At 41.5% G+C, this 26,246-nt stretch overlaps 1 protein-coding gene across 14 annotated transcripts in view; it reads right to left on the reverse strand.

Annotated features, from left to right (window-relative positions):
* Window positions 1-26,246, reverse strand: part of LOC119965324 (rap guanine nucleotide exchange factor 6-like) — a 498,093-nt gene that overhangs the window by 8,348 nt on the left and 463,499 nt on the right. For 12 of the 14 annotated variants that reach the window (XM_038795925.1, XM_038795924.1, XM_038795922.1 and 9 more), the window contains 5 exons: window positions 25,129-25,352; window positions 19,933-20,103; window positions 11,567-11,719; window positions 2,983-3,208; window positions 74-630 (listed from right to left, as the gene is read on the reverse strand). In XM_038795925.1, coding sequence (XP_038651853.1) covers window positions 74-630; window positions 2,983-3,208; window positions 11,567-11,719; window positions 19,933-20,103; window positions 25,129-25,352 — 1,331 coding nt within the window. Of the gene's footprint in view, window positions 1-73; window positions 631-2,982; window positions 3,209-7,408; window positions 9,115-11,566; window positions 11,720-19,932; window positions 20,104-25,128; window positions 25,353-26,246 lie in introns of those variants that run through there. The other 2 variants (XM_038795927.1, XM_038795930.1) reach the window with 2 other exon arrangements.

The following is a 26,246-nucleotide window of genomic DNA, read 5'->3' on the forward strand; positions in this document are numbered from 1 at the left end:
CATCTCTTAACTGATTTAAATACAAATAAATCATAAACATGAAATATCTAAATCTAAATGCAGTTTTCCTTACCAATAAGACCCTTTTCTGTGCTTGAAGTAACAGCTTTGTAAGAGGGGTCAATGTTCGGCTTAGAGTTTGAAACACTTGCATTGCGTCCAGATACTTCAACTTTAGTCTCGTGCAAGCCTATTCGTTTGGCAGTCCCACAATCCATTTCAAACTTGTCCAAATGAGAATTTGTTGAAGGCGTCCAGCTTTCCCTGGAATGAACACATTCAATGGTGTCTTTAGACTGAATCGAACTAGTACTTTTAGTCAGGTCTCCAGAGTTTAAGTGACAGCCTGTGGTCCAAGAGTGTGTCAGTTCAATTTCTGCAATTGGTCCATCTAAAGTATGAGTATATTTAGTTGCATTTAGTAGGTCCCAACTTTTCTGATTTTGGATTGTCTGGATGTTGTCATGGGAGTTGCTGAAGCAGGAAGTCCAGCTTCCACGGCCACTGTCCGCTGCATCAATTGAGATGTAATCATTGTGTTCGCGGGCAAGCTCTTCATTACTTGAAGATGTAACTGCTGTATCCATTACCAGGCACCCTCGCTTTTCAGTACTTAAAATTACAGAAGAACTGAAGGGGAAAACAAATGTGTCACTATTATTTAGCCTACATTTGACCAACCTTTAGCTGTCGGTGATTAACTTTCGATAGCTAAAACCCATATACCCCAAGTGCTTTCTGAAATCTTACAGAATAAATAACTTTCCCCTCATTCAAGCAATATCTTGTGAGGGAAATGTAGGAAAAGACAGAAATCTAGATTTGATGTCAGTGAAGTGGTTAAAGATAGATATTTTGCTATTGATCAATGCATGTTAAAATTATGATGCATTTCATTGAGGTTATTTTAATCTGCTTGACAGGTCAACTGCTGGTCTATTACCACAGGCAATGCTGGACAAGTTATTTAGTTACATGCATGATGAATGACAATGCCAGTCTATCAAGTAAACTCATTTTTCATTTGACTTTATTCAGAAAGCTATTATTTGGTATCCTTTCATTGTCTCAGAAATTCACTCTTAGACTAACCTCAAATTGTCACTTCCTCTACTATATCATTGTAATATTTTATTATTAGGAAATCTGCTGTACACTCTATATTTGACATCTGTTTTGAACCCTGATAAGTACCGAAGAGCGATTGGTACAAAGGTGTAATCATCTCTGTGATTTTTATAATGTATTAAAAAATAGGGATGAAATAATCACAATTCTGTCCTTCAGTAAGCCAGCTTGGGTGTCAAATGTGCTGATGGTCATGTTGTACAATTAGGTTCACTGTGATAGATAGATTGAACATGAGTAACTTTACAAATATGACCGTGGATATCAATGCCATAGGATCACCTTTCTCGTAACTACATTTAAGTACGGGTAAATGAGACCAATGACTGCACACCCAAATCATTCATTGCATCTATTTTTTAACATTAACAAATTCATTAATAGTAATATACAAGGCAAATAATAAGCAAAATAAATTACTGAGATACCAACCCCAAGCACAGGTTGCTCAAAATGTGCATGGCGAGAGTGGTTTATGTTGCATAAAGTTTAATTGCGCAACTGCTTTCTATGTAAGATTTTTTTTTAAACTTTATATGAAAAGTTAGTAAGTAATACAATGGTAACTTCACATGGCTCAAAATACACAGTTGTAAAAAAAGCCATCTCTTATAAAAAGTTTTTATTCGGAACACAATAAAACAGGATGCAGAGTGGGTGGGTTACAAAAGTAAACTTGTATCAACTCAAAGTGCAGCTTGATTGAGCCATAAATTAAGCTAAAATCATGTTGTATAGATAAAGCCTACAGGACAGAGTGAGTGCATTACGAAGTAGAAAACTAAGAGAATTCTCATGACATTGTAAGCATGAGAATGAACCAAGATAAGTGAATATTTTCTCCAGCCACAAGCAAACTTTACAGGCAGCGACTCTCAGTCACGCACTCAGTATTTTATGCAATGCCTTTTTTTTTACATAATCAGTCACTGAATTATGTAATGGCACACAATGGAGAAACTCAAAAAATACTGGCCTATCCTATCAGGATAATAACAAGTAGGTGATGTTTTAGCTTACAAAAGTGCAGATGGTCATAAAAATACGATAAAAATGAGATAACCAAAAAAGTGGAAATTACAAAACGAATTTGTCTAACACCTAATATTTGGGCAGCATGGTAGCACTGTTGCTTCACAGCGCCAGAGACCCAGATTCGATTTCCGGCTTGGGTCACTGTGCGGAGTCTGCATGTTCTTTCAGTGTCTGCGTGGGTGTCCTCCCACAAGTCCCGAAAGATGTGCTTGTTAGGTGAATTGGACATTCTGAATTTTCCCTCGGTGTACCCAACCAGGCACCGGAATGTAGCAACTAGGAGTTTTTCACAGTAATTTCATTGCAGTGTTAATGTAAGCCTACATGTGACACTAATAAAAAAAAATTATTGAATATTTTGGAAGGATCAATATTATCACAAATAAACCGAAGGAAATGTGTAAATATTTGAAAACAATGACAAAAATTACAGCCAGTAACAAGAGCACCAGCAAACCAAGATGAAAGATTTAATTATAAATTTTAGTATTATTGTTGCATGATGAAAGATGGTGTTACTTTCGGTCTACGCAAATATTCATGATTTTCTTAAATTCTGAAAGTGGCTAAGAGTGGCTAATTTATGAAAGTGGCTAAGAGTTACTGAGCTATTTTTCTCTTTGAACATTTGAACAACTGGTGGACTCTACATCATGAAAACTTGCTTACAGTCCATATCTGCTTCCAGCTAGTCTACAGAAAGATTTTAATTGCTATTTAGTGCAATTCCTGTTAATAGGCTGAGTACTGCATTGTCATTTACAAGTAAATACAACTTCATGCCGTTTAGAGTAAAATGCCCATTGCGTGCCATCTTACCTTGCATAAGGTTGTATGGATCTGGCTGCTGGCAGCACATTTCTTCCTCCTGCTGCTTCCACTGTATCTGGGACACTATGGGATTGCGGCAAATATCTCTCATCCTGCATAGCAGCATACATGGAGTCACCAGAGCAATTGCTGACAATGCTGGAGCGCGACGAAATCTCACTGTGACTTGAGTCGGAAAAATTGTCGATTCTTGTAATTGGAGCCAGGGCCAAAGCTGAACATAAAATACAAGTTTAGATTCATGCAGTTGTACTGCAGGTGCTGATTTGATAAGCTGATACTTTGTATAGTACAAGCAGATAATGTGGAAGTTACACTTTCCATTTCACTACTTTTTAAAATCAGGCAAACCAGACCTATGTGCATGTACATAAAAGCTCTAGTTACCTGCCTGCAATAAATGGTTACATTGACTCGGTCCGGTTTTCCAAGATAATTGGATGGCGGCAAGAGTTCAGGCCAGAAATAGTTCGGCAGGATTTCTCACCAGAAATCAGCTTGTTCACAGGCTTGGCTCCCAGTCAGATGGGGAATCAGCAGGGGAATGCTGCAGGAGCAGGTGGTGGTGCTGCTAGTTGGAATGTGGAAGAGTAGAGGTGTTACACAAGGGGTAGGTTTGGATCCTTGAATCTGGGATGGGGGTCAGCCTCTTGGCTCAGGAGGGGAGATGGGGTATTATATTTTCAGAACTTGCTCTGATGAAAGGTCACCAAACTGAAACATTAACTCTGCATTTCTCTCTCCACAGATGCTGCCAGATTTGTGGAGCATTTCCAGCATTTTCTGTTTTTTATTTCAGATATCCATCATCCGCAGATTTCTTATTTTCTATATAGATGGTGGACTAAATATAAATCAGCAGTTCTATTAACTCTCCTTTAACATTTCCTACCTACTTTCTATTTCCCTGGACCTATCAGAAATTATTTCCCTTAGTGTGTACATCCATTTTCCTATTATTCCTCCTCCAATCTATTCTATGATCTTTGTTTGGATCCACTAACCAAGGTGCAGGGTGCAATATTAGGATGGGACATCCCTTACCGCTAAATAGATGTTGTTTAATGTCAATTAAGCATAGATCATTTACAACTGGCAAAAATAAAACTGCCAACAAAATGGAATTAAAATGCAGCATCTTATTTTAAATTACTTACACTTACAATACATTCAAAATCAATTCTTAAACGATCTGAAGCCACTACACAAAACTTATTTATAGATCTAGTCAGGTTTAAATACAATGTACTGTACATACGATAGTTCTTTTACGAGGTAAATATGCATTGTCACTTTTCCCAGCAAATACATGCATTATTGTAAAATAGTATAAAATATCATGGGTTTAACATTCAAGGAAGGAATCACATCTAAATTTGTGTTTAACATGTGTGCAAGAAACAAAACTAAATTATGTATTTTGGGGAAAAACTCATTTACATTTTTGCTGCATGTTACATCAAAAATCAGTAGTAAAAATAAACCTTCACAAAAGATCTGTCAATTGCAAAATATCTGCAGTTCACCTGCTTTTCAAAGGATTTTTTTCAAAAAATTACACCAATCGTAACCTTCGTAAATGTGAAGAAGAATTATCACAGAAGCATGGAATCCTGACAGTGCAGGAGCCCATTCGGCCCATCGAGTCTGCACCACACCTTTGAACGAGCACTCTACCCATATCCACTCACCCAACCACCCCTCCCTGGGAATGGGACGTTTTGGCGTGGCCAGTTCGGCGTGGCCCATTTGGCGTAGCCGATTCGACGGAGGAATTTTTCGGCGGAGGGACGTTTCGGCGTCAAATTAGTCGTTATAGTCGTTTTTTTGCCAAATAGTCCAGTTCTATTGAATTCCTGAGGGGTATTGCTCATAATTACGAAATGAAGAAGTAATTTCTAAGATTAAATAGCTTTACTAGGTTTTTTAATTAATTGTTTTTTATAATACAGTATTTGCAAAATTTTAAAGACAGTTTAAATATTTTAAATATAGAGATGCTGATGACGTCGAAATGTCCTGGCGCCTAAACGGGTGCGCCGAATCAGCCACGCCGAATCAGCTACGCCAAATGGGCTATACCGAAACGTACCAAACCCCCCCTCCCTACCCCCATAACCTAACCTGTACATCCTTGGACACCAAGGGGAAATTTAGCATGGTCAATCCATCTAACCCAGGCATTGTCAAACTCGGGGGCGAGACCCGCGGGTGGGTCGCGGGCAGGTGTCGGGAGGGTCGCGGAGCCATCAGTTGCGGCGCTCCTGATCGTGCAAACCTGCGCGCAACAGCCGGCTGTTAATAACGCCGGCTGCAAGTGGCTTTCAAAATGGCCGGGAACATGTAAATAAAATGCGGCCGCACTGCGCATGTGTGCCAGATTGTCGGCGCGCATGCGCAAAACTATGCGCATGTGCGCCGATGATCGGGCACGCACGCGCAGTGCAGCCGCTTTTTAAAAAAAACGGTCGTAGCTTTTCGTTTCGGGGTGGTTTTATTTGACCATATTTTACAGGAAAATAATGCAGAACTTTGGACAGATGGAGACTCCATACTTTCCAACACCGGAAGGCTTCACCTTCATCCAACAGGTTCCATTGGAGGAGCGTGTACGAGAACCAAAGGGACCCAAAACCATTTCCTCCATTTTTGTCAGCAGCAAACAAGGTAAGAGAAAATGGTGGGACGCGCAGGTCGGCCGACGTGGGTTGCGAAGGTCAGCCGGCTGCTAAAAATGGGTCCCCGTAAAAAAAGTTTGAAAAACACTGATCTAACCCGTACATCTTTGGACTGTGGGAGCCCCGGGAGGAAACCCACGCAGACACAGGAGAACGTGCAAACTCCACCCAAGGCCGGAATTGAACCCGGGTCCCTGGCGCTGTGAGGCAGCAATGCTAACCACTGTGCCACCCAAAGATGAGTTTTTACAAGAATTGACAAGAGTCGTATGGTCCTCATTACACTTTTAACTTCATACTTTTATTGAATTCAAATTCCACCATCTACCTTATGGGATTTGAACCCAGATTTCCAGAGCACTAAATGGAGTGTCTGGATTACTAGCCCAGTGACAAAACAACAATCAATGACTGTTAACACTGGCTTTATATTCCAGATTTACTCGCTGTCTTGGTGGGATTTGAACCCTCATCCCTGGAGCATTTAATTACTAGCTCAGTGACATTAACACTACAACCCCCCCCCCCCCCCCCCCCCCCTGCCCCATGTATGAGTGTTTCATGCACCTGTGATGCTTGCAATCGGGGGTATTATCAACACAAGGACCACAGTTCTGATTGACAGGTTCATAGTATCATCTTAGGACAACTATAATGGGCAACAATGTGAACTTTGCTGCACAATCACTATTTTAAAAAATGTTCTCAGCTTTGAACAATATCCTGATCGGGACAGTGTAAAACATTAAGAATAACCAGCATAATATCATTGCACTCCCATTGTAAAGTGTTCCTCAGTCTTGCTTCTAAAAACCCCATGTGACCTTGTAACGTCTCACTCCTTGTATTCTCCATCAATCCATAATGACAGGCAAGAGATACCACAGCTGGTGGCCTCTTCCAACCTCTGTGTTCTCACCCATATCAAGGAGAAAACCGTTGAAATGTATTCCCAGGTCAGAAATATACATTGCAAACTTCAGAATAAAGTTAGCCCTATACTAGTCCAACAAATTAAATTCTAGAATGATTTCTGTGTTGTTCCCACAGCCATTAATTGGCATCTTCTGTGAACTACACTTTACAAGAACTTTCACATGGTTCTTCCAAACTAATTTGGGGTGGAGAGCGTGCAGAGGATGGTCATACAACGAGTAGAAACAATGACTTTGATTCTCCGTTCCCGCTGCAGTGAATGGAGATTTGGCTGAACACCAATTTGTCTGTCCTTACTGGCGGCGGGGCGGACTCGGAATGGAGAATCCTACCCCACATTTGTTCCCATCTGTCTTCAATTCTCAAGTTAGTTGCAGACATGAGAAATCAATACTCAATTCATCACATCACCCAGTCACATTATTTGAACTGAAAAGTGATGGTAATTTAGAGACTCCAGCAGGTGGAGATTATGCAATGTGGATTTAATTTTTTCTAATATTTAAATGACAGGTCCAGGAAGGAATTCTATGAAGTATGTTTTGGTTCAGACATTTCTCTCATAGCATTATATAATAGACAAGAGAAACAATTTAAATCGGTATTTCAATAAAGTAAAACCTATCGACAGATGGCTACAAAGGGCATTCAGTAACTAAAAGCTTAGATATTGTATTAGACCCAAGTTATGCCCTTAATTACTGTGCAACAGAATAATAGCAACCATGCGAGGAACATAGCAGTCAGATGTCTCCCAAATACAGATAATGTATTGCTGAGAGTCCAGAGTTCTCTTTGGGTTTTTTTTGTAAGACGATAAGATTGAATGCATTGCATGAATACTTGCCAATGAAACGCTAGTTACAAAAAACCAAGCTCAGCTACCATGGAGAGAGTGATAATTCTGCCAACCTTAAACTAAACTCTGCTATAGCGGTGTCATCTTAAATCTGGATGGCAGTATTGATGGGTTGGTGGGAGAGAAGGATAAAATCAATTCCTGATTGTTAATCAGTGACCTTTGCTTTAAAAGTACATATATATGAACACCAGGTGTCAATAAAGTTGTGAAATGCTGAAACGTACAATAAATTACTCTACCAACCCTTGCTGTTTATGCTTAGACATAAAAACAACCATTTAGGCAAGCTTTCTAAGGGCTGCTGGCAATTCAACAGAGTACCTTTAAAAGTGTGTGAGGAAGGAATATAAACAAAGAGAGAGGAAAATTTGCTTCCTTCCCCTCGGTCCCGTAATCCCTTGAAATTACTCCCGTTGACTTTTTAGCACCTTCCAAGCAGCTGTTGCATTTATTGAAACCGTGTGGTTTCATAGACAAGTGATCTCTAAGTTTTGTCGAAGTAAACATTTAAAGGATTGATAGGTATGTAACTTGGGAAAACACATGTCCGAAAACAAAAGCTCATACAGAGTAAATGTTTACGTGAAAATCTGTTTCCTGCACTATCCAGCATTTTAAAATTGGTGTATCAAAAATCCCACTTGTTTGTAAGCTTACTAAACTGAACACTAATTTATGTCGGGAACAGTTGAAAACTCTTGCACCAGAGTAGCACATTTGCAATGCAAAATTCAGGTTTGCACTCATGCTTTCTTAAAACGATGTGGTCTCAAGTTTCAACCACTGCCATCCTAGGAAGGTGATAAATAGAGGCAAGAAACTTCTCCACACTGATGGAAAATGGGGAGAGATGATAACCCTGGGACCATCCTGGCATGCTTCCAAGCAGCCAGTATCAGATCAGTGGAGATCTGAAAACAGATCACCTGCTCTTCCTGCTGACTGGAATATGATACATGAAAACAGAAGAGCAGTAGTGAATTCTCAGTACAGCCAACACAAAACAGTGAATTGTGTTTCACTTTTCTCATGTTCTAGATCATGATCCACCTTTGAATCAGTTTTCAGGAAGGCAATTTTATTTGATGTTACATGTAGAATATCTTGCTTTAGTTTCTTTCAGTTTTTATTTTCTGTCAAACCACTAACATACAGGTTTGAGAAACACTCATAAGGTTTTCCTTCGTTTGTTCCTCATCATCTTAGGGTACAACCATTCAAAAGGTCGGTTGCTGGAGGTGACACTAGTGCTGGTGCTGCCATGTTGGTCTGTTTCTACAGCTGGCACACCATTTCCACCTGAAACACCTGCCATATTTCTTGTAGTTCCTTCTGCCTCCTTTCTGTCTGCTGAAACCTGTCTGTCTCTGGAAGAACTTCTTTCTCGGAACCTCCTGAAGGGCGACCTCATTCTCTTTCTACTCTTTGGTTCCTTCTCTCTTTCGTCTCTATTGCCTAAGACCTCGTCCATGCCTGTGCCACCTGTCAAGCCTGTGATCTGAAGAATTTTCTTTTGCAAATAGACACCACCTATGCCATATGTCTGTGCGGCAGTATTCTTATGCCTGACCTCACTAGCAAGGGAAGAGGAGCAGCTGGATACATTTGATGGACTTGAATCCTGTGACCACAATGGGCTACTTCCTGATGGAAACAGGGAGGAAAGGTTTTATGTTAAAGAATAGAATTAATCCAGCAACATAGTAATCAAACATTTTGGGGTCATTTTCCTTTCTTTTGGCACACATTTAAAAACCGACATAAAGCCAGGTATGCCTCTAATCATGAGTAAATGTATTGTCCAGTGCTCGGAAATCCAAAGTCAAGTATGCAAAATATGCGACTGTTGATTGGGTATCCTGTCAACTCCTTTGGATCAGAGTTCAGATCCTGGATCATAGAATTTACAGTGCAGGAGGAGGCCATTTGGCCCATCGAGTCTGCACTGGCCCTTGGAAAGAGCACCCTGCCTAAAGCCCCACCTCCACCCTATCCCCGTAACCCCACCTAACCTTTTTCTTTTGACACGAAGGGCAATTTAGCATAGCCAATCCACCTAAACTGTACATCTTTGGACTGTGGGAGGAAACTGGAGGGCCCGGAGGAAACCCATGCAGACATGGGGAGAACGTGCAGACTCCACACAGACAGTCACCCAGGGCTGGAATTGAACCTGGGACCCTGGAGCTGTGAAGAAACCGTGCTAACCACTGTGCTATCATGCTGCCCACAGATGGAGTAGGCTCAAGCACCAAATAAAAGTTCCTTTTAGTTGGTCTCAAAAGTTTTCTACCCTCTTCTCTTCTTGTTGCCAGTTCATCATTTCACAGTCATCAGTCACAATTTGGTACCTCAAGCATGTGGCCATTATTCATAAATAAGCCTCTGCGTTGAGTATTAAAAGAATAATCAACTGCAAGGAATATCACAGATAAACAAAAGGGCCATCTGTGCACATTTACAACAAGAATAATGGACCATTCTTGTCTTTCTAACCCAGAGATACTTCTGTCAATTGTGGGGTCCCTATCACTCTGGGTGGTATTGGCTAACTTTGTACAGATCATGGCCTTTGTCTAAAGATTTGCTGATCTGTATGCCTCAATTACTCTCTGGATAAATCAATTGAGTGATCTAGGAAATGCTACTTATTTTTAAAACAACTTTGAGCTCAGGGTCCAAGCTTCAATGAGCATAGTGGCACAGAAAGGAAAATGGGATCCCAGTCTTCATAGGATACAGATTAATTCTAGAATGAAATCCAGGCAGTCAAAAATAAGCTTTAGTCAGAGAGAAAATCCTTTCGTCAAATATGTTTCTATAAATCCTCTTTTTTAAATAAAACCGCAAATCTGTCAAGGTAATTTTTATTGCTCATTATACGAATCAGAGGAATTCATCAGGTTTTGTGTTTGCAATCTGAACTTGTTCAAAGGAAATTAATCTAAAATTTAGGGTTATGCTAAATCCTTATTGTTCTACTTCAAATAAGTAGGCAATTGTATTACTGCAACTTAATGGAAGAACTGTCATCTGTTTCTAAACTAAAACTTCATACAGAATAAATTATATGAAAGAACATTGCCAACCATACTTTCAATAGGCCATAATGTTAAAGGATGCACTGTTATTAATGTTCGAGTTGTGAATTGCCAGAACATGATCAATTTAAACTGCTCCACCCATTGCTTTGCACAAATAGCATCCCATGACCAGCCTCTCAGCCTATTCATGACTTTTAAAATAAAAAATGATTTACTGGATTTGCCCCATTAACTGCATGTTAAATTCACCACAGAGGTTTAAGTCAATGTAAATAACAGTTTATTATCTTTTTAATGATGCAACAATTTCAAATGCAATGCCAGGCAGCCTCGTCCAGTCAGAAATTGAAAGTTTAAACTGTATTCAGGCAATAAACTGTCCTTGGTGATTTAAAAAATGTACACATTTTCCTTTTTCTGTCGCTTTTTATCTCTTGCAGCCAATTCTTTCCTTCCCCATTTTCATCTCTCTCTAACTCATTTGACTCTAATTCACCCTACTTCTTAGTATTCCTACGTATTTCCCAATCCGTCAATCTCATTGGTTAAGGAGACAGTACTGGTAACCAGTGCGGGTTATGGAGGCCTCAGATTCTCAGTTGTTCTTGTCACACAATATCAGCTCCCAGCTCCAGTGAGTTACACAGTAAAAGATTAGTGCATTGAAGGGTGCAGAAAGAATTATAATGGGGCATGCCATGAGATGCCTGCTTCAGCAAGATTCCGACCAATATATTTGTTAATTAATATCTTAGCAGCTATATCCAGCACTGCCATGTGCTGAAACACTGGCCGTGGTGTTGGAGCATCACAATGCTTTATTGTAGAACCAGTTTTGTACTTCTCTCCAGAATTATACTGTAAATTCTGCATCATTGTGAGAAAGAAACTGCTTATCAATGAAAATTGGCCATACAATTCTATCTTAAAATGTGTTTCTGTAGAAATCTAGCCTAATGTTTCATCACAATACTCTAAGATTTTACCACGAGGACGAAGTGCTTATTTGAAGTTTTCTGCTGTTCAAATGATGCTCCATGGCTAAAGATTACCTTTGCGGGGAAAGCTCTGAGGTGACACAGGAGGAGAAGAAAGCTGGGATGACGTCGTTGATACAGCATCTTCAGCATTTTTCTTGCTTCTATCTGCATGCACATCCTCAGACACAACTGGAGCCTTCTTCAAGGACTGTGGAGAATTAGTACCTGGAGGAACACAAATAATAGAGCTATTACAATTCTGCTTTTCCAATTTATGACATCATAATCTCCTCTCCTAAACTGGTGACAGTGATTTATCCTGGTATACAATGTTAATGACACCGAAATTAGCTGATACCACACCAATACTATTCTTCATTATGCCAATATACAGTTTGACTGAAAACAGCTGAAGGAGAAACATCGCAACAAGCCCTGAACTCACTCATATATCGCCACTTTTTACCTGAAATTTGAACATGCAAACTAGGAGTAGGGCAGTCACTTGAGCCTATGCCAACATTTGATAAGGTCATGGTTGAACAAATTGTGGCCTCAATTCTATTTTCCTGTGTACCCACTCTGATGTCAATCAAGAATTTATCTAACTCGGCCTTAAAATATTCAATGACCCTTTCTCCACTGCTCTTTGGGGCGGGGTATCCCACAGACTAACGACCCTCTGAAAGAAAACATTTCTTCTCATCCCTGTCTTAAATGGGACACCCCTTATTTTTAAACTGTACTCCCTAGTTCTAGTTGTCTCCATAAGGCAACATCCTCTCAGCATCTACCATATCAAATCCTCTCAGAATTTTGTATGTTTCAATAATATCATCTCTTATTTTCCGAAACTCCCATGTTTAGCCAAACATCCCATCTTTACTCAGTAGATAATCCCTTCATCCCAGGAATCAATCGAGTTGCTCATCTCTGAACTGCTTCCCATGCATTAATTCCTTCTTAATTAAGGGGATCAAACTGTCCACAGTACCAACTTCCTGTACTACTGCAGCAGAACTTTGCTACTTTTATACACCATTGCCCTTACAATAAATACCTATATTCCATTTGCTTTCCTGATCACTTGCTGGACCTGCACATTAAAGTTTTGCAGGGCTCCCAGGTCCCTTTGTACCATGGAAATCTCACTCCAATTAAACAGTATATTGAATTTCTATTCTGTCAAAGTGGACAAGTTTGCATTTTCGCACATTATACACCATCCACCAAATTTCTGCCTTAACTGATCTAGACCCCTTTGCAGACTCCTGCTGTCTTCTTCATAACTTACTGTCCTTCCTATCTTTGTGTGATCACCAAATGTAGCAACCAGGTTTTACACAGTGGAGACTCCAGCACTGATCCCTGTAGCACTCCAATAGTTACAGCTTATCAATCTGAAAATGGCTATCTATCCATAAACTCAGCTTCATGTTCATGCTCTTCTATTACCCTTTACACCTTGAACCCTTATTTTCCATAGTAACATTTGATGTGAAGCCTTGTGAAATGCCTTTTGGAAATCGAAATGTAGTACATCTACAGGTTCCCATTTACCATCCTGTTTGTTATATCCTCAAAAATCTCTAATAAATTAGTCGTACATATTTCCCTTTCACAAAACTATGCTGTCTGATTGCATTAAGGTTTTCTAAGTGCCCTGCTACAACCTCCTTAATAATAGATTCTAGCATTTATAATAATAATCTTTATTGTCACAAGCAGGCTTACATTAACACTGCAATGAAGTTACTGTGAAAAGCCCCGAGTCGCCACATTTCGGCGCCTGTTTGGGTACACAGAGGGAGAATTCAGAATGGGCAAATTACCTAACAGCACGTCTTTCGGGACTTGTGGGAGGAAACTGGTGCACCCGGAGGAAACCCACGCAGACACGGAGAACTAGCAAACTCCGCACAGACAGTCACCCAAACCGGAATCGAACCTGGGACCCTGGTGCTGTGAAGCAATAGGGCTAACCATTATGCTATCATGTCGCCCAAATTTCCCTATGACAGATGTTCGGCTTATATTGGCCTGCAATTTCTTGTTGTCACGATCGCAATTGGTGTTTTAACTGGATGGGAAGATCCCAGAATGAAACCCTGGCTCAAAAGACCACAACTTTTATTTTTTTCAATAAAACGTGGAGGAACAGAGTCACAGGACTGTTAATTAGTTGTTTTAACAACAAGGAAAAAACATTGATTAAACATGAAAAAATTATGTTATAATACATATTCACTCCTCCCTTAGTTTAACAATTACACACAGGTTTGGTTAACATGAATTACAAAGTATATCTTAATCTACAATGGTCTTGTTAACCCAAAGTCCCCTTTAAGCACGCAAGATGATTGTGGTAAAATACACTCTCCACTCTGAACCTCAAGTAAATGGTTGTGGATCTCTCCCCAGAATCCCCCCTGATGATTGTCATGAGAGTTTCCAAATTCCATTCCCACGAACATTCAAAAGTTTTCTCTCATAATAATGCTTTCCCTTAGCGGTTCATATTCCGAAATACAGATCAGGTTTTTCAAATGACACTTTGAAACAAAACATTAACTCCACTTTTAATAGCAAATCCAGTCCAGGACTTAACACCAACCTCTTAGAATTTATCTGTCTTGACTGCTGAGCAAACTCCTCAATTGCGTTAACTCTCAATTCCCAGACTGTACTGAAATGGCATTAGACATTTGTTTCACCTTTGAAGCTGCTGTCCCATTTTAAATGTGGTTTCTGCAATTGCCTTTTTACCTCACAACACTGTGTTTACTCTTCTTCTGAACAATACCTTGGATTTGGATTTGTTTATTGTTACATGTACCAAGGTACAGTGTATTTTTCTGCGAGCAACTCAACAGATCATTAAGTGCATGAAAAGAAAAGGAAATTTTTAAAAAAATACATAATAGAGCAACACAAGGTACACAACATAACTAGATAACACCGGTATAAGGTGAAGCATAAAGGAGTGTAGTGTTAATCAGGTCAGTGCATAAGAGGGTTGTTTAAGAGTCTGGTAACAGTGGGGAAGAAGCTGTTTTTGAGTCTGTTCATGCATGTTCTCAGACTTTTGTATCTCCTGTCCGATGGGAGAGGTTAGAAGAGCGAATAGGCCGGGTGGGAGGGGTCTTTGATTATGCTGCCCACTTTCCCCAGGCAGCGGGAGGTGTAGATGGAGTCAATGGATGGGAGGCAGGTTTGTGTGATGGACTGGGCTATGTTCACGATTCTCTGAAGTTTTTTGCGGTCTTGGGCCAAGCAGTTGCCATACCAGGCTGTGATGCAGCCAGATAGGATGCTTTCTATAGTGCATCTGTAAAAGTTGGTAAGAGTTAATGTGGACATGCCGAATTTCCTTAGTTTCCTGAGGAAGTACAGGCGCCATTGCGCTTTCTTGGTGGTAGCGTCGACTGCTAACCATCTTTGTTCTTTTCTAGACAGATATATGAACGGGCGGGGAACAGAGGGAAGTAGACCTTGGAAAATAGGAGACAGGTTTAGATAAAGGATCTGGATCGGCGCAGGCTGGGAGGGCCGAAGGGCCTGTTCCTGTGCTGTAATGTTCTTTGTTCTTCTTTATCTCCACCTCGGCTCCATTGATGCTGACAGGGGTGTGTACAGTACTTTGCTTTCTTGGTCTCTGTTCACTTAACTCAAGATCTTGGACAATTCTCTTAATTTCTCTAGTTTCCTTAACCAGCTGCACTTTAGATTTCCGGCATCTGTTTTGCTAACCATTTCTCCATAGTATGGCTTTACTTCCAACAATGCTGAGAGAAATGATCCCTCTCGAGCCTTCTAAAATTAACTGATTCCAGCAGAGGGTGGACGCTGCCTTCTCCCTTACTACACATCTCCAACTGCAATCAAATTAGGTCAACTAAAACTTAAAACCTTTTCTACCTTACTAGACTCCAATTGCTGAGCAACCACTGCTGTAGCCCTCTCTAAGCACAATACCCCCACACATTCAAACACCTTTGTCCAGCATGAATCTAACTATAGATTCTACCCTTCCAGGCACAGAAACAATAAATTAAACCGACTTAAAACAATTAATTTATTTCTAATGTTTACCGATACAGATATAAATCCCGTAAAACTACTTTTGTTTTCCTCGCACTGTTTTCTGACCCCTTCCTTTCTTGAATAGAGGAATTGTCTTTGCTGCTTTTCAATTTGATGGACCCGTTCCAGAATCTAGGGGTTAAGGCTAAGTGAACAACCCTGAATGGATTTCCTCCCTCCTCAAACCGGAGAGGCTAAATAAATGACACTTTCAAGCTGACTGAAAGCAACAAACACTTAAGACAGGGACTTGGGACATTGCTGCTCCATATATCTCAGTACAATGTCATTCATTATGTTTATTTATTAAAGCACTTGTTTCATGAAACCAACATTCCACATTTATTTTCACACGCTCAGTTATCCCTGAACCCAAAACCTCTGACACCTATTTGTGAGATCCTCAATACAAACTTCAGTCACTGCAATCTACAATTATAAGGGCAGGGATATAATATATGGATGCTTACACAGTGGATAGAAGAATGTTGTCACCAAACACTAGAAATAAATCTGCAATAATAAAGAGATTACCTCCATTTTATCTGAGACGCATAATAGTGCTAAGGTTAGAGTTAATGTGCTGTGTTTTAGCACACAAAATCTGGTAGGCTGGTTTCGGGATAGACTTTAAAGTTACAAAGATCTGAAATTTGACCCCAAGGTAACCACTTCTGGGGTTTATAGAGCAGGATCAAGGGATGGGCAGCCAATACACTTCCAGGAAGCAGATTGAAAATTGAAGTAGTTTAATGAGGTTGATAGCTTCTCATTTAACCTACAGTGAGTTGTTCGTTTCCCAGGCCATATAAAGCCTAAAAGGTGAGGACGACTTCAGCACTGCTTGAGGGCTAGAAGCAGGAGTGCCACTGTTCACCTTACTCCCACTCTCTCTCTACCACCATCTCAAGCTCCTTCGCTCTTCAGAAGTTCAGCCCTCCAGCTGGCAAAAATGGCGGAGGATTGCATACGGAGGCTGGTGGGGTGAAATGTGAGAACGAGGGGCACACATTTCACCCCACCAGTTTCCGTATGCAATAATCCTCCGCCATTTTGCCAACTCCAGCGTGATGCGACCACCAAACACATCTTCCCTTCACTCCCTCTCTCAGCATTCCGCATAACCTTTCCCTCCCCTCCGAGATAATCTAGTCCACTCCTTCACCATACCCAACCCCTCTCCCATCACCCATGGCACCTTCCCATGCAATCGCAGAAGGTGTAACACCTTCCCCTTTACCTCTTCCATGCTTAACATCCCAAGCCCAAAACACTCATTCCAGGTTAAGTAGTGTTTCACTTGCACTTCTTTCAATCTGGTCAATTGCATTCGCTGCTCGCAATGTGGTCTCCTCTATATCGGAGAGACCAAGCGCAGACTGGGTGATCGCTTTGCTGAGCACCTTCGGTCTGTGCACATTCAGGACCCTGACCTTGCCGTTGATTGCCATTTTAACACAAGACCCTGTCCCCATGTCCACATGTCTGTCCTTGGCCTGCTGCAATGTTCCAGTGAAGCTCTATGCAAACTGGAGGAACAACCTCTCATCTCCTGGTTAGGCACGCTACAGCCTTCCGGTCTCAACATCAAATTTAACAACTTCAGACAATCTACCGCACCTCAACCCATTTGTTTTCATCCTATTATATTTTAACTGTCCTTTACAATTTTTTTCTCTCTTGTCTTTCTTTATATATATTTAACCCCCCCTCCATCTTACCACCTTTCCTTACCCTTTTTCCACTTTGTTTCCCCCCCCACATCTACATCTGTCACAGTTTATCCACTTGTGTTAGTTTCTCTGCTGTTTGGCCGTTCACACCTTTTGTTCTCTCTGGGGACTGCTATTAGCACTCTTTCCCCGTGGTTTCTGTGGCTATTAGCACCCGGTTTCCATGGGCTCCTGTGGCTATGACTCATCTTTCATTCAGTATAAATATTTCCCACTTTCTCTGTCTTATAGCATTGACAATGGACCATCTGGACTCAAAGCGTTAGCTCTTTTCTCTCTCTACAGATGCTGCCAGACCTGCTGAGATTTTCCAGCATTTTCTCTTTGGTTTCAGATTCCAGCATCCACAGTAATTTGCTTTTATCCAAGGCAAATATTTTAGTTTATTAATAGTATCAAAATAGTGCACCCAGAACTCACACCCCCCCCCCCCCCCCCCCCCCCTCCTCCCAACCTGGTAGGAAGGCATACCAGCCCAACCCACTGAAAAAGGCCATACCAATACTGAGCACAATGGAGGAGAGAGAGAGAAACATTTCACCCCTCCCAAGAGGGACACAGTTCAGTCCAGAACAGGTCCTACACATTATAACCAAAACCAAATACAGAATATTTTACACTGAAGGAAAACACAAAACAGGAAGGAATATAACAAGGACACCAGCTGCACACCAAAGTCAAAATCGAGACAAAAAACTAAAAATGAATACAATACAACCAGCTGCTGAGTCAGTGCACATGTGTCTCCCCCGCACCCGCCCCACACACAGTGCAGCCCCAGCAGCACGTTGGTGGAAAGGTGCTAACCAACAGAAAAGGACGCCAACACAGGAAACAGCGGAAGAAAGAGAGAAAATCCCACCCGTTCTCCCACACTGGTAATTTGCCAGGGTCAAAAGCCGCTTGGAAACCAACCACTGGAAGGTCTCACCAAATTGGAGCATAACAGAGGTGGGAGAAAGAGAGAAAACCACCTCCCCCTCTCTAGCACTGGCAGCGTCTTCCAGCGACTCCTAGGCTAGAGGCAGGAGGGACTGCAGCTGGCAAAAAGATAATGTGCAGGTATATGGTATCCATCATACAATTCCTCACCCCTCCTAACAAACATAGACTAAATAAAGCAAAAATAAACCAAGGAGCTCCAGCAACTTGCATGGCTCCATAATGGGAGCAGCAGATGGCTACTGAACATAAAATGCCACCGGTTATTCATGAAAGTGCAACTTCCAGGCTCTGCAAACGAGCTGTGACACCCCCCTCCTTTACTGCAGTATCGGGGTCTGATCTTCCATCATCACCCTGTCTGAGGACCGGGCCACAGGTAAACAGCGGGCCTGAACAGGTAACCCACAGGTCCATAACAGAATACAGAGTCAATACACAAAACAGGCCCTTTCAAAACATTCACAGACAGTTCGATCTAGCCTTCCTGCATCCTCAGCCCGGTAGTAGGCCTGCCAAAATCCTCCCCTCGCTGCACTCCAGGTAAAAGAGACCAAAATACAACAACATTTTTTCTTTAGACCAAGCAGGCCAGCAGCACGGTTCGATTCCCGTACCAGCCTCCCCGGACAGGCGCCGGAATGTGGCGACTAGGGGCTTTTCACAGTAACTTAATTGAAGCCTACTCGTGACAATAAGCGATTTTCATTTCATTTCATCTTCCTTCCCTTCATCCAGAAAGCAGCAATAAGCCGAAGGGCAAGAGGCAGCAGGGAAGAAGAAAAGGCAGCAGCAAGCAGCAGACAAACTCTCAGCTACAGCAGCCTCCAGGCATTTGCAAGTCACAACAGGAGCAAACAAACTCTCAGCTACCAATCTCCAGACATTTGAGCCACCAGCAGGAACAAGCAGTAGACACAACTGCAGCGGGGGCTAACAAGGCTATTTCATCATTTGCAATAGCCTTCAGCTGTGAAGCTAGAGGCTGGTCACAGTCAAAGGGAGCGAAATTGACTTTCAGCATTGAAGCCACAGTAGGACGTGGTGGACGTGTTTGGCGGGACAGACAGGCTGCAGCTTGCCCCGGTTATGGGTCTCCACAATATTTAAAGGTGGCTTGAAGGCCTTACAGACTCAAAGCCCCTCACCCCCACCGGCCCAGGGGTGACCACTGACCTGGAACTCTTCACCTCCCCGACCAAGTTCAATGCCCCCGAGGGGCCAACCCCACCACCCAAGCGCTGGGGCAGCAGCTCCGCTGCCCTTGAGCTGCATGCTGGAAAATGGAAATGGCTATTCACCTCACTTCCCCTCAGAGGCCATCGCGCCAGCTTCAGGTTTTTAAAGAAGGAGTACTAAACAACGCCTGCATGATTTTTCGCCGGCAAGTCGGGTAATTCCTGGGAGCGTGCTGCATTCGACTTCAATCTCACTAATGACATTGAAATGAGGGTTAATGATATGCTTGTCATTTTTGGGCAGTATCTGGAACTCACCATCGGGAGTGGGCTGGGTACATTTCAAACTGATCACACCCAGTGCAAATCTTGATTTGGCCTTTCCCGCTACTTACCTGGCGCGCCCCAATCCATGCCGGGCGCAATGCAGTGGTTGAATCGCGTCCTATATTTCACTGTAATAAGTGACATTTATTAGCAAAGGAATGGGTAAAGCAATTACCAAGTGAGGCAGCTGGCACTTTCTTGCGTGATGGGTACAAAGATGGCACCTGGAGGGCCTGGCTCATTCTTTGCTGTGGCTGGTGTTTTCCTGGTTGACCGCATGACCTCATAGTTACTGGAGACATTTCTGAGCCTTTATATGATCGCCTCTCTCCAAATGTCTTGCTTACTGTTACGAAAAAAATCAATTAGCAACCTTTATCGTGAAGGATGACTGATATTTTTAGCTGCATGTAATTACAGACAGAAGACTGAAATATGAAGAACTGAGATGACATTAAGAAAACAAAGTATCACTTGAAGTCTCAAGATACATTACTGTACAATATAGTGTGCAATGTGCAACATACAGAACCAATACTTTCTCTTTGTATAATGCCTTGTCATCAGAAATATAGGCTATATGATTGAAACACATTATCTGATTATTAGTAATACTGCAGTTTGGGGTTCGGTAAGAACACAAGAGTGTAGGAACAGGAATGGATTATTCCACCAACACAGCTTGCGTCACTCAAGAACTGTCAGAATCTAATATGGTCAATATTCTTCTGCTCCTAACTCAAACTGTAATTGTCACCTGCTGATTCAAGGGTTGCTCCAATTTTCTTATGAATGCTTAGAGTGAGTCAGCATTAGCTTGGTGAATTTCTATGCCAAATTAATGACTGGGGAGGACATAATTACTAAGTGCATCTTCGAGCCCTTTTAGTTCTCACTCCTGTCCTCTTGGTTCTCCTATCTCAGTTTAACACAAAATGCAATAATCAATAAACACAATACGGTAGCATATCTGCATGGGTTTCCTCCGGGTGCTCCGGTTTCCTCCCATATTCCAAAAATATGCAGGTTAGGTGGATTAGCCATGCTAAATTGCCCCAGAGTGTCCACAGATGTGGAGGTTAACTGGGGTTACTGGGATAGGACAGGGCATTGGGTCTAGGTAGGGTGCTCTTTCGGAGGGTCAGTAAAGAATTGATGGGTCAAATGGCCTCTTTCTGCACTGTAGGGATTCTATGGAAATACAAAACTGTCAGTTCCCTTCATCATAGGATTATGCTTCCGTTAATAGTTTTCCCAATTAAAATTTATGTAACTTCTTTCGTGTCTCTTTGTTGTTCAATGTGCCACTGATTAATCTTCTGCTTTTCTTTGGACTTTTCCCAAAATCTCCATGTTTTCCCTCATTACAATTTATTTTGTTGATTTGATGCAAGGGAACGATATACCTTCTCTGGATTATAGCATGAAAATCATGTAACTAAATAGATTCTAAGAGTTTGGCTTGCAGTGCACTATACCTAAACAACCACCAAGTGGCAGCATGCTGTTGTTGCCACCAAATAGCCATTTTAACTGTGGTGCTTAACACAATACTGATTTTTTGTTTTTGTTTTCTCCCCCATCACCTATGGGAGATAAGACCTTTAATAGTGGTAGCTCAGCTGTTTTTCCAGCACTAACCTGATCTGTGATCCTGGATGTAAAACTTGCAGCATTCAAAAGCATTTGGGATTAATACCAATTAAATCAGATTTTAATAACTATTTTGGTATATTTTCCCCTTCCCTAGCCTTGTTTTTCAAAATCATACACTTGCTGCAGCTGAGAGGCTGGGCAGCCAACTGATTCTTATTCTTCTGTGAGTTCCAATCTGTAACAGACCACTGGATGGTATGTAAAAATAAAAGAAACACCAACACACTGCCACTGATTTTTATTTTATTTTTTTGGGTTTAATTTAACTGATTTCAACATATTGCACTTTATTTGGTGGGATGACTGAATATTTATCAATGTAAATCTGTAATCTATTGTGACATAATGATGCAAAATAAACTTAAAATTACATTCTTAAGTTATGTTTCCCGAGTGTTTTCCGCATTAGAAATAATTATACAGTGTCTTTCAGCCTCTCTGGATGTCCCTTACAGCATCTTACAGTCAATTAACTACTTTCGAGTGGTCATTAATGTAATGTAGAATGGAAGCGGATCTCCATGCAGCAGTGTCCCACAGGAGCAAGTGACACTCGCATCCATAGAAACCCTACAGTGCAGGAGGCCATTCAGCCCATCCATTCTGCACCGACCCTCCGAAAGAGCACCCTACCTGACCCCACTCCCCTTAACCCAATAACCCCAATTTAACATAGCCAACCTTTGGACTGTGGGAGGAAACCAGAGCACCCGTAGGAAACCCACGCAGACATCAGGAAAATGTGCAAATTCCACAGAGGCAGTCACTCAAGGTGGGAATTGAACCCGGGTCCCTGGTGCTGTGAGGTTGCAGTGCTAACCACTGTGCCACCGTACTGCCCATAAAGAAACTAGGTAATCTGTTTAATGTTGGTTCAGGAGTCAATATTGTGAAGGCAGGAGGCTCTTAAAACTTCAATGTATTCAGCCAGTAGGCAGCTGAGCCACGCAAAGCACTTCAAATGATTCCCAGCCTTTGTTTAAATGTACTAAGATGGGACAGCAGTAGCAGTGCTACAACTGGCCTCAGTGCAACTTCAGTTAGAGAGGAAAATCAGTCAGAGTTTCCTATTAGTATCCAGTGACCAATACTGGTCCGAGAGGATTGTCTGGAATGTCCCCAAGACAGTAAAATCTATAGTCACAGATAAATTACAGTCATTTAGTGAATACACAAGGGCAACTTGTGCTCATGAAATTGTCCCAAAAATGGGTAAATGGCTTCAGAACGGAAAGGAGATGGCTGAGGGGAATAGATATTGATAATCAGATAATTTGCTGTCATTGACTCGAACTAATAATCATTCTAAATTTACTTTCAGGCAAAATTATGAATATTTGAAGGAAAATAAATGAGACTTCCCTATTTTCTCCCTATTAATTTCTCTCTATTAATTAGTTCCATAGTTCAGCATTGGGCCAAGAGTAAAGCCAGTCATCGTGTCTACCTCATGATAAAAAAATCATCACTATGGCTGCTTAACATCATTCAAAAGTCTTGCAAGTATTCACTTCTCTCAAAGTAAAATATATAAAATATGATGGTGAGACACCTCAAGCTCCTATTGTGCAGTCGTGGGGCTTGGTAGAGTTATAGAGGACCAATGGGGAAAAACTACAAAACGTTAATCACAATCATTTTAGCCAATGGTCTCCAACAGAATGTCTGGACCACAATATGTTGTAGCAGGGTATCTAACAACATCTGCCATTATTAAGATCTGCCCTTGGGTACTTGGGTAACTCTGCACATCACATCAAACAGGAGAAGCAACTATTTGTTTCTTCAACCAGTCAGATTGAAGGATTGTGAAACTAACAGCACAAATACTGAGAAGGGCTTATAAGTTTGAACGGATGAATTCAATGTCAAACCAGGTACTTAAGGAGAAATATAAAAGAGGGAAAAAATATTAGAGGGAAAAAGAGAGGCAAGGTTAAAAAATCTATACATTAGATTTTAATCTCCAACCAACCATCAAAACATGAAGGAATGAGATTCCACACTTATAATTATTTATTTTCAAGGCGAGGCAACGATTAACCAAGGCTTTGAGGGCCGAACAGCCTGTTCCTGTGTTGTACTTTTCTTTGATAGTCAGCATGGCTTTGTCAGGGGGAGATCATAGAACATAGAGTGCAGGAGGCCATTCGGCCCATCGAGTCTGCACCGACCCACTTAAGCCCTCACTTCCACCCTATCCCCGTAACCCAATAACCCTTCCTAACCTTTTTTGTCACTAAGGGCAATTTATCATGGCCAACTCACCTAACCTGCACGTCTGTGTACTGTGGGAGGAAACCGGAGCACCCGGAGAAACCCACGCAGACACGGGGAGAGCGTGCAGACTCTGCACAGACAGTGACCCAGCGGGGAATCGAACCTGGGACCCTGACGCTGTGAAGCCACAGTGCTATCCACTTGTGCTGCCCGAACAAATTTGACATGTCCAACAAATTTCATTGAAGTGTTCAAGGAGATGACTAGGTGTGTCGATGGGTGCAGTGCAGCTGATGTAGTCTACATAGGTTTAGTAAGGCTTTGGACAAGGGAGACTGTCAAGAATGTAAGGGCCCATGGATCCAAAATTGGCTTAGCAGCAGGGGGCAGAGGGTGATGGTTGACGGTTATTTTTACGACTGGAAGCCGGTGTCTAGTGGTGTACCACAGGGATTGGTGCTAGGTCCCTTGCTGCTTGTGGTGTACATTAATGATCGAGACATGAATGAGGGGAGGTGGGGGTATGATCAGTAAACAAAAATTGGTTAAGTAAATAGCGATGAGGAAAGTCAGATTACAGGATGATATAGATGGGCTGGTCAGATGGGCAGAATAGCGGCAAATGGAATTTAAACCTGAAAAGTATGAAGTGATGCATTTTGGGAGGATGAACAAGGCAAGGTATATGCAACGAACAGCAGGACGCAAAGATGTACAGAGGACCAGAGGAATCCTGGGGTGCATGTCCAAAGGTCCCTGAAAACAGCAGGACAGGTAGATAAAGTGGTTAAGAAGGCATATGGGATACTTGCCTTTATTAGCCGAGGCACAGAATATAAGAGCAGAGATGTTGTGATGGAGCTGTATAAAACACTCATTAGGCCACTGCTAGAGCAACGTGTGCAGTTCTGGCCACCACATTTTAGGAAGACGTGACTGCACTAGAAAGAGTGCAGTGATGATTCACCAGGATGTTGCCTGGGCTGCAGCATTTCAGACATGAAGAGAGGCAAGGGTTATTTTCCTCAGAGCAGAGCAGGCTGAAGGAGGACCTAATTGAGGTGTACAAAATTATGAGGGACATAGGTAAGGTAGATAGGAAGGAACTTTTTCCCCTTAGTAGATGGGTCAATAACCTGGGGACATAGATTTAAGGTAAGGAAACTTGAAATAACAAACCTTAAATGTCTGTGGAAAGTTTAGTTCATGCCTATCACGCAAATACAGTTATTTCAGTATTCAACCCGTTTCAACGGTGAGGCAAATAACAAGATGTCATTTTTGTGAAACTAAAGACGGAGCAGCAAATTTGTTGATTTTCTCATTTAGCTTGTCATTTGTGCATAAATAATAGTAAGCATCATAAGTGTTACTGTTACGTTGACAGTAAAATCTGGTCCTTCCATTCTTTGAATAAAATTTTGCACAGGAAATAAATTCCTCGAAATTTCTTTATTTAAAATTTACTAGAATAAAATCTCTGTACTTCACTCACATGTGCTATAAGCAGGCTCACACTGCAGAGACATAATTTGGATTTTCTCTTCGTCAGTCTCAACATTTAAGTTCGAGAGATACTGCTTCACCTTTCGAGCCATCTGTGCATCCTCGTAAAGTTTCTTGGCATTGAGCAGGGAGCTGCGGCGCACTCGCTTCTTGTGTCCCCCACCTTGCACCGAGTCCAGCACATTGGAATTTGTGCTGCCTTGACTTAATGACCTGCTCCCAGGGAAGAAAGAGAAATCAAAAGGCGGAAAAGACGGCCAGAATATGGCATGAATTTACAGAAATACTACATGCAGTGAATGAGTGGAGGAAGGGTGTTAGTCAATAGCAGCTGCTGTCACTTTATCAGTATCACATGCTCACATTAATAATCAAGAGCTAATAGAAAAACAATAGGAATGGTAAAATTGAGATAATAAAGTTCTGGACTATTCTATAACCTCAGATAACAAAACTCCGCCTAATCACCTGAGAAGATTTACAAAACTGAAATATTGTATGCTAATTAAAAGGAGGTATGTTTTCATTTAGTTGCTAAGCCACTTTTCACACTACCCGGTTGGCCAGTTGAATAATAGTACTGGTATTAATCTGGAATCAAACTGACTATTTCGCTAAGGCACATTGGTTCAAACTCAACGACAGATTTGAGCACATCATCGAAGATGCCACTTTAATGAAGTTTTGAGGGAATGTCACATTGTGGAGGTCCCAGATTTTGGGTGAAACAAAGATGATTTTTAGGATGAAAGTAACATTCCTCCCCTCCAGCAACATCAACAAAACGGTTTAACTGGCATTCATTTATTTGCTATATTGCCAAATTATAAGTTAATTTGCCAAAGATTGAATCCTAGAAACTTACAGCATGGAAGACGACCATTCAGTCCATCGTGCCCACACCAGCCAACAGTCAGCCTCATCCCACCTTTCAGTTATTGGACCGTAGACCTGAAGGTTTCGACACTTCTAATGTATATCCAATACTTTGCTGTTTAGACATCCAAACCTCTGTTGCCCATATCTCACCTCCTCAAAATCTAGTTTATCAATTTTCCCTGTTCTTACTGACCTTGACTGGTTTCTGGTCTGACAAAGACTCAATTT

This window comes from Scyliorhinus canicula, chromosome 4 (genome assembly GCF_902713615.1).
Source record: "Scyliorhinus canicula chromosome 4, sScyCan1.1, whole genome shotgun sequence".
NCBI lineage: Eukaryota > Metazoa > Chordata > Chondrichthyes > Carcharhiniformes > Scyliorhinidae > Scyliorhinus > Scyliorhinus canicula.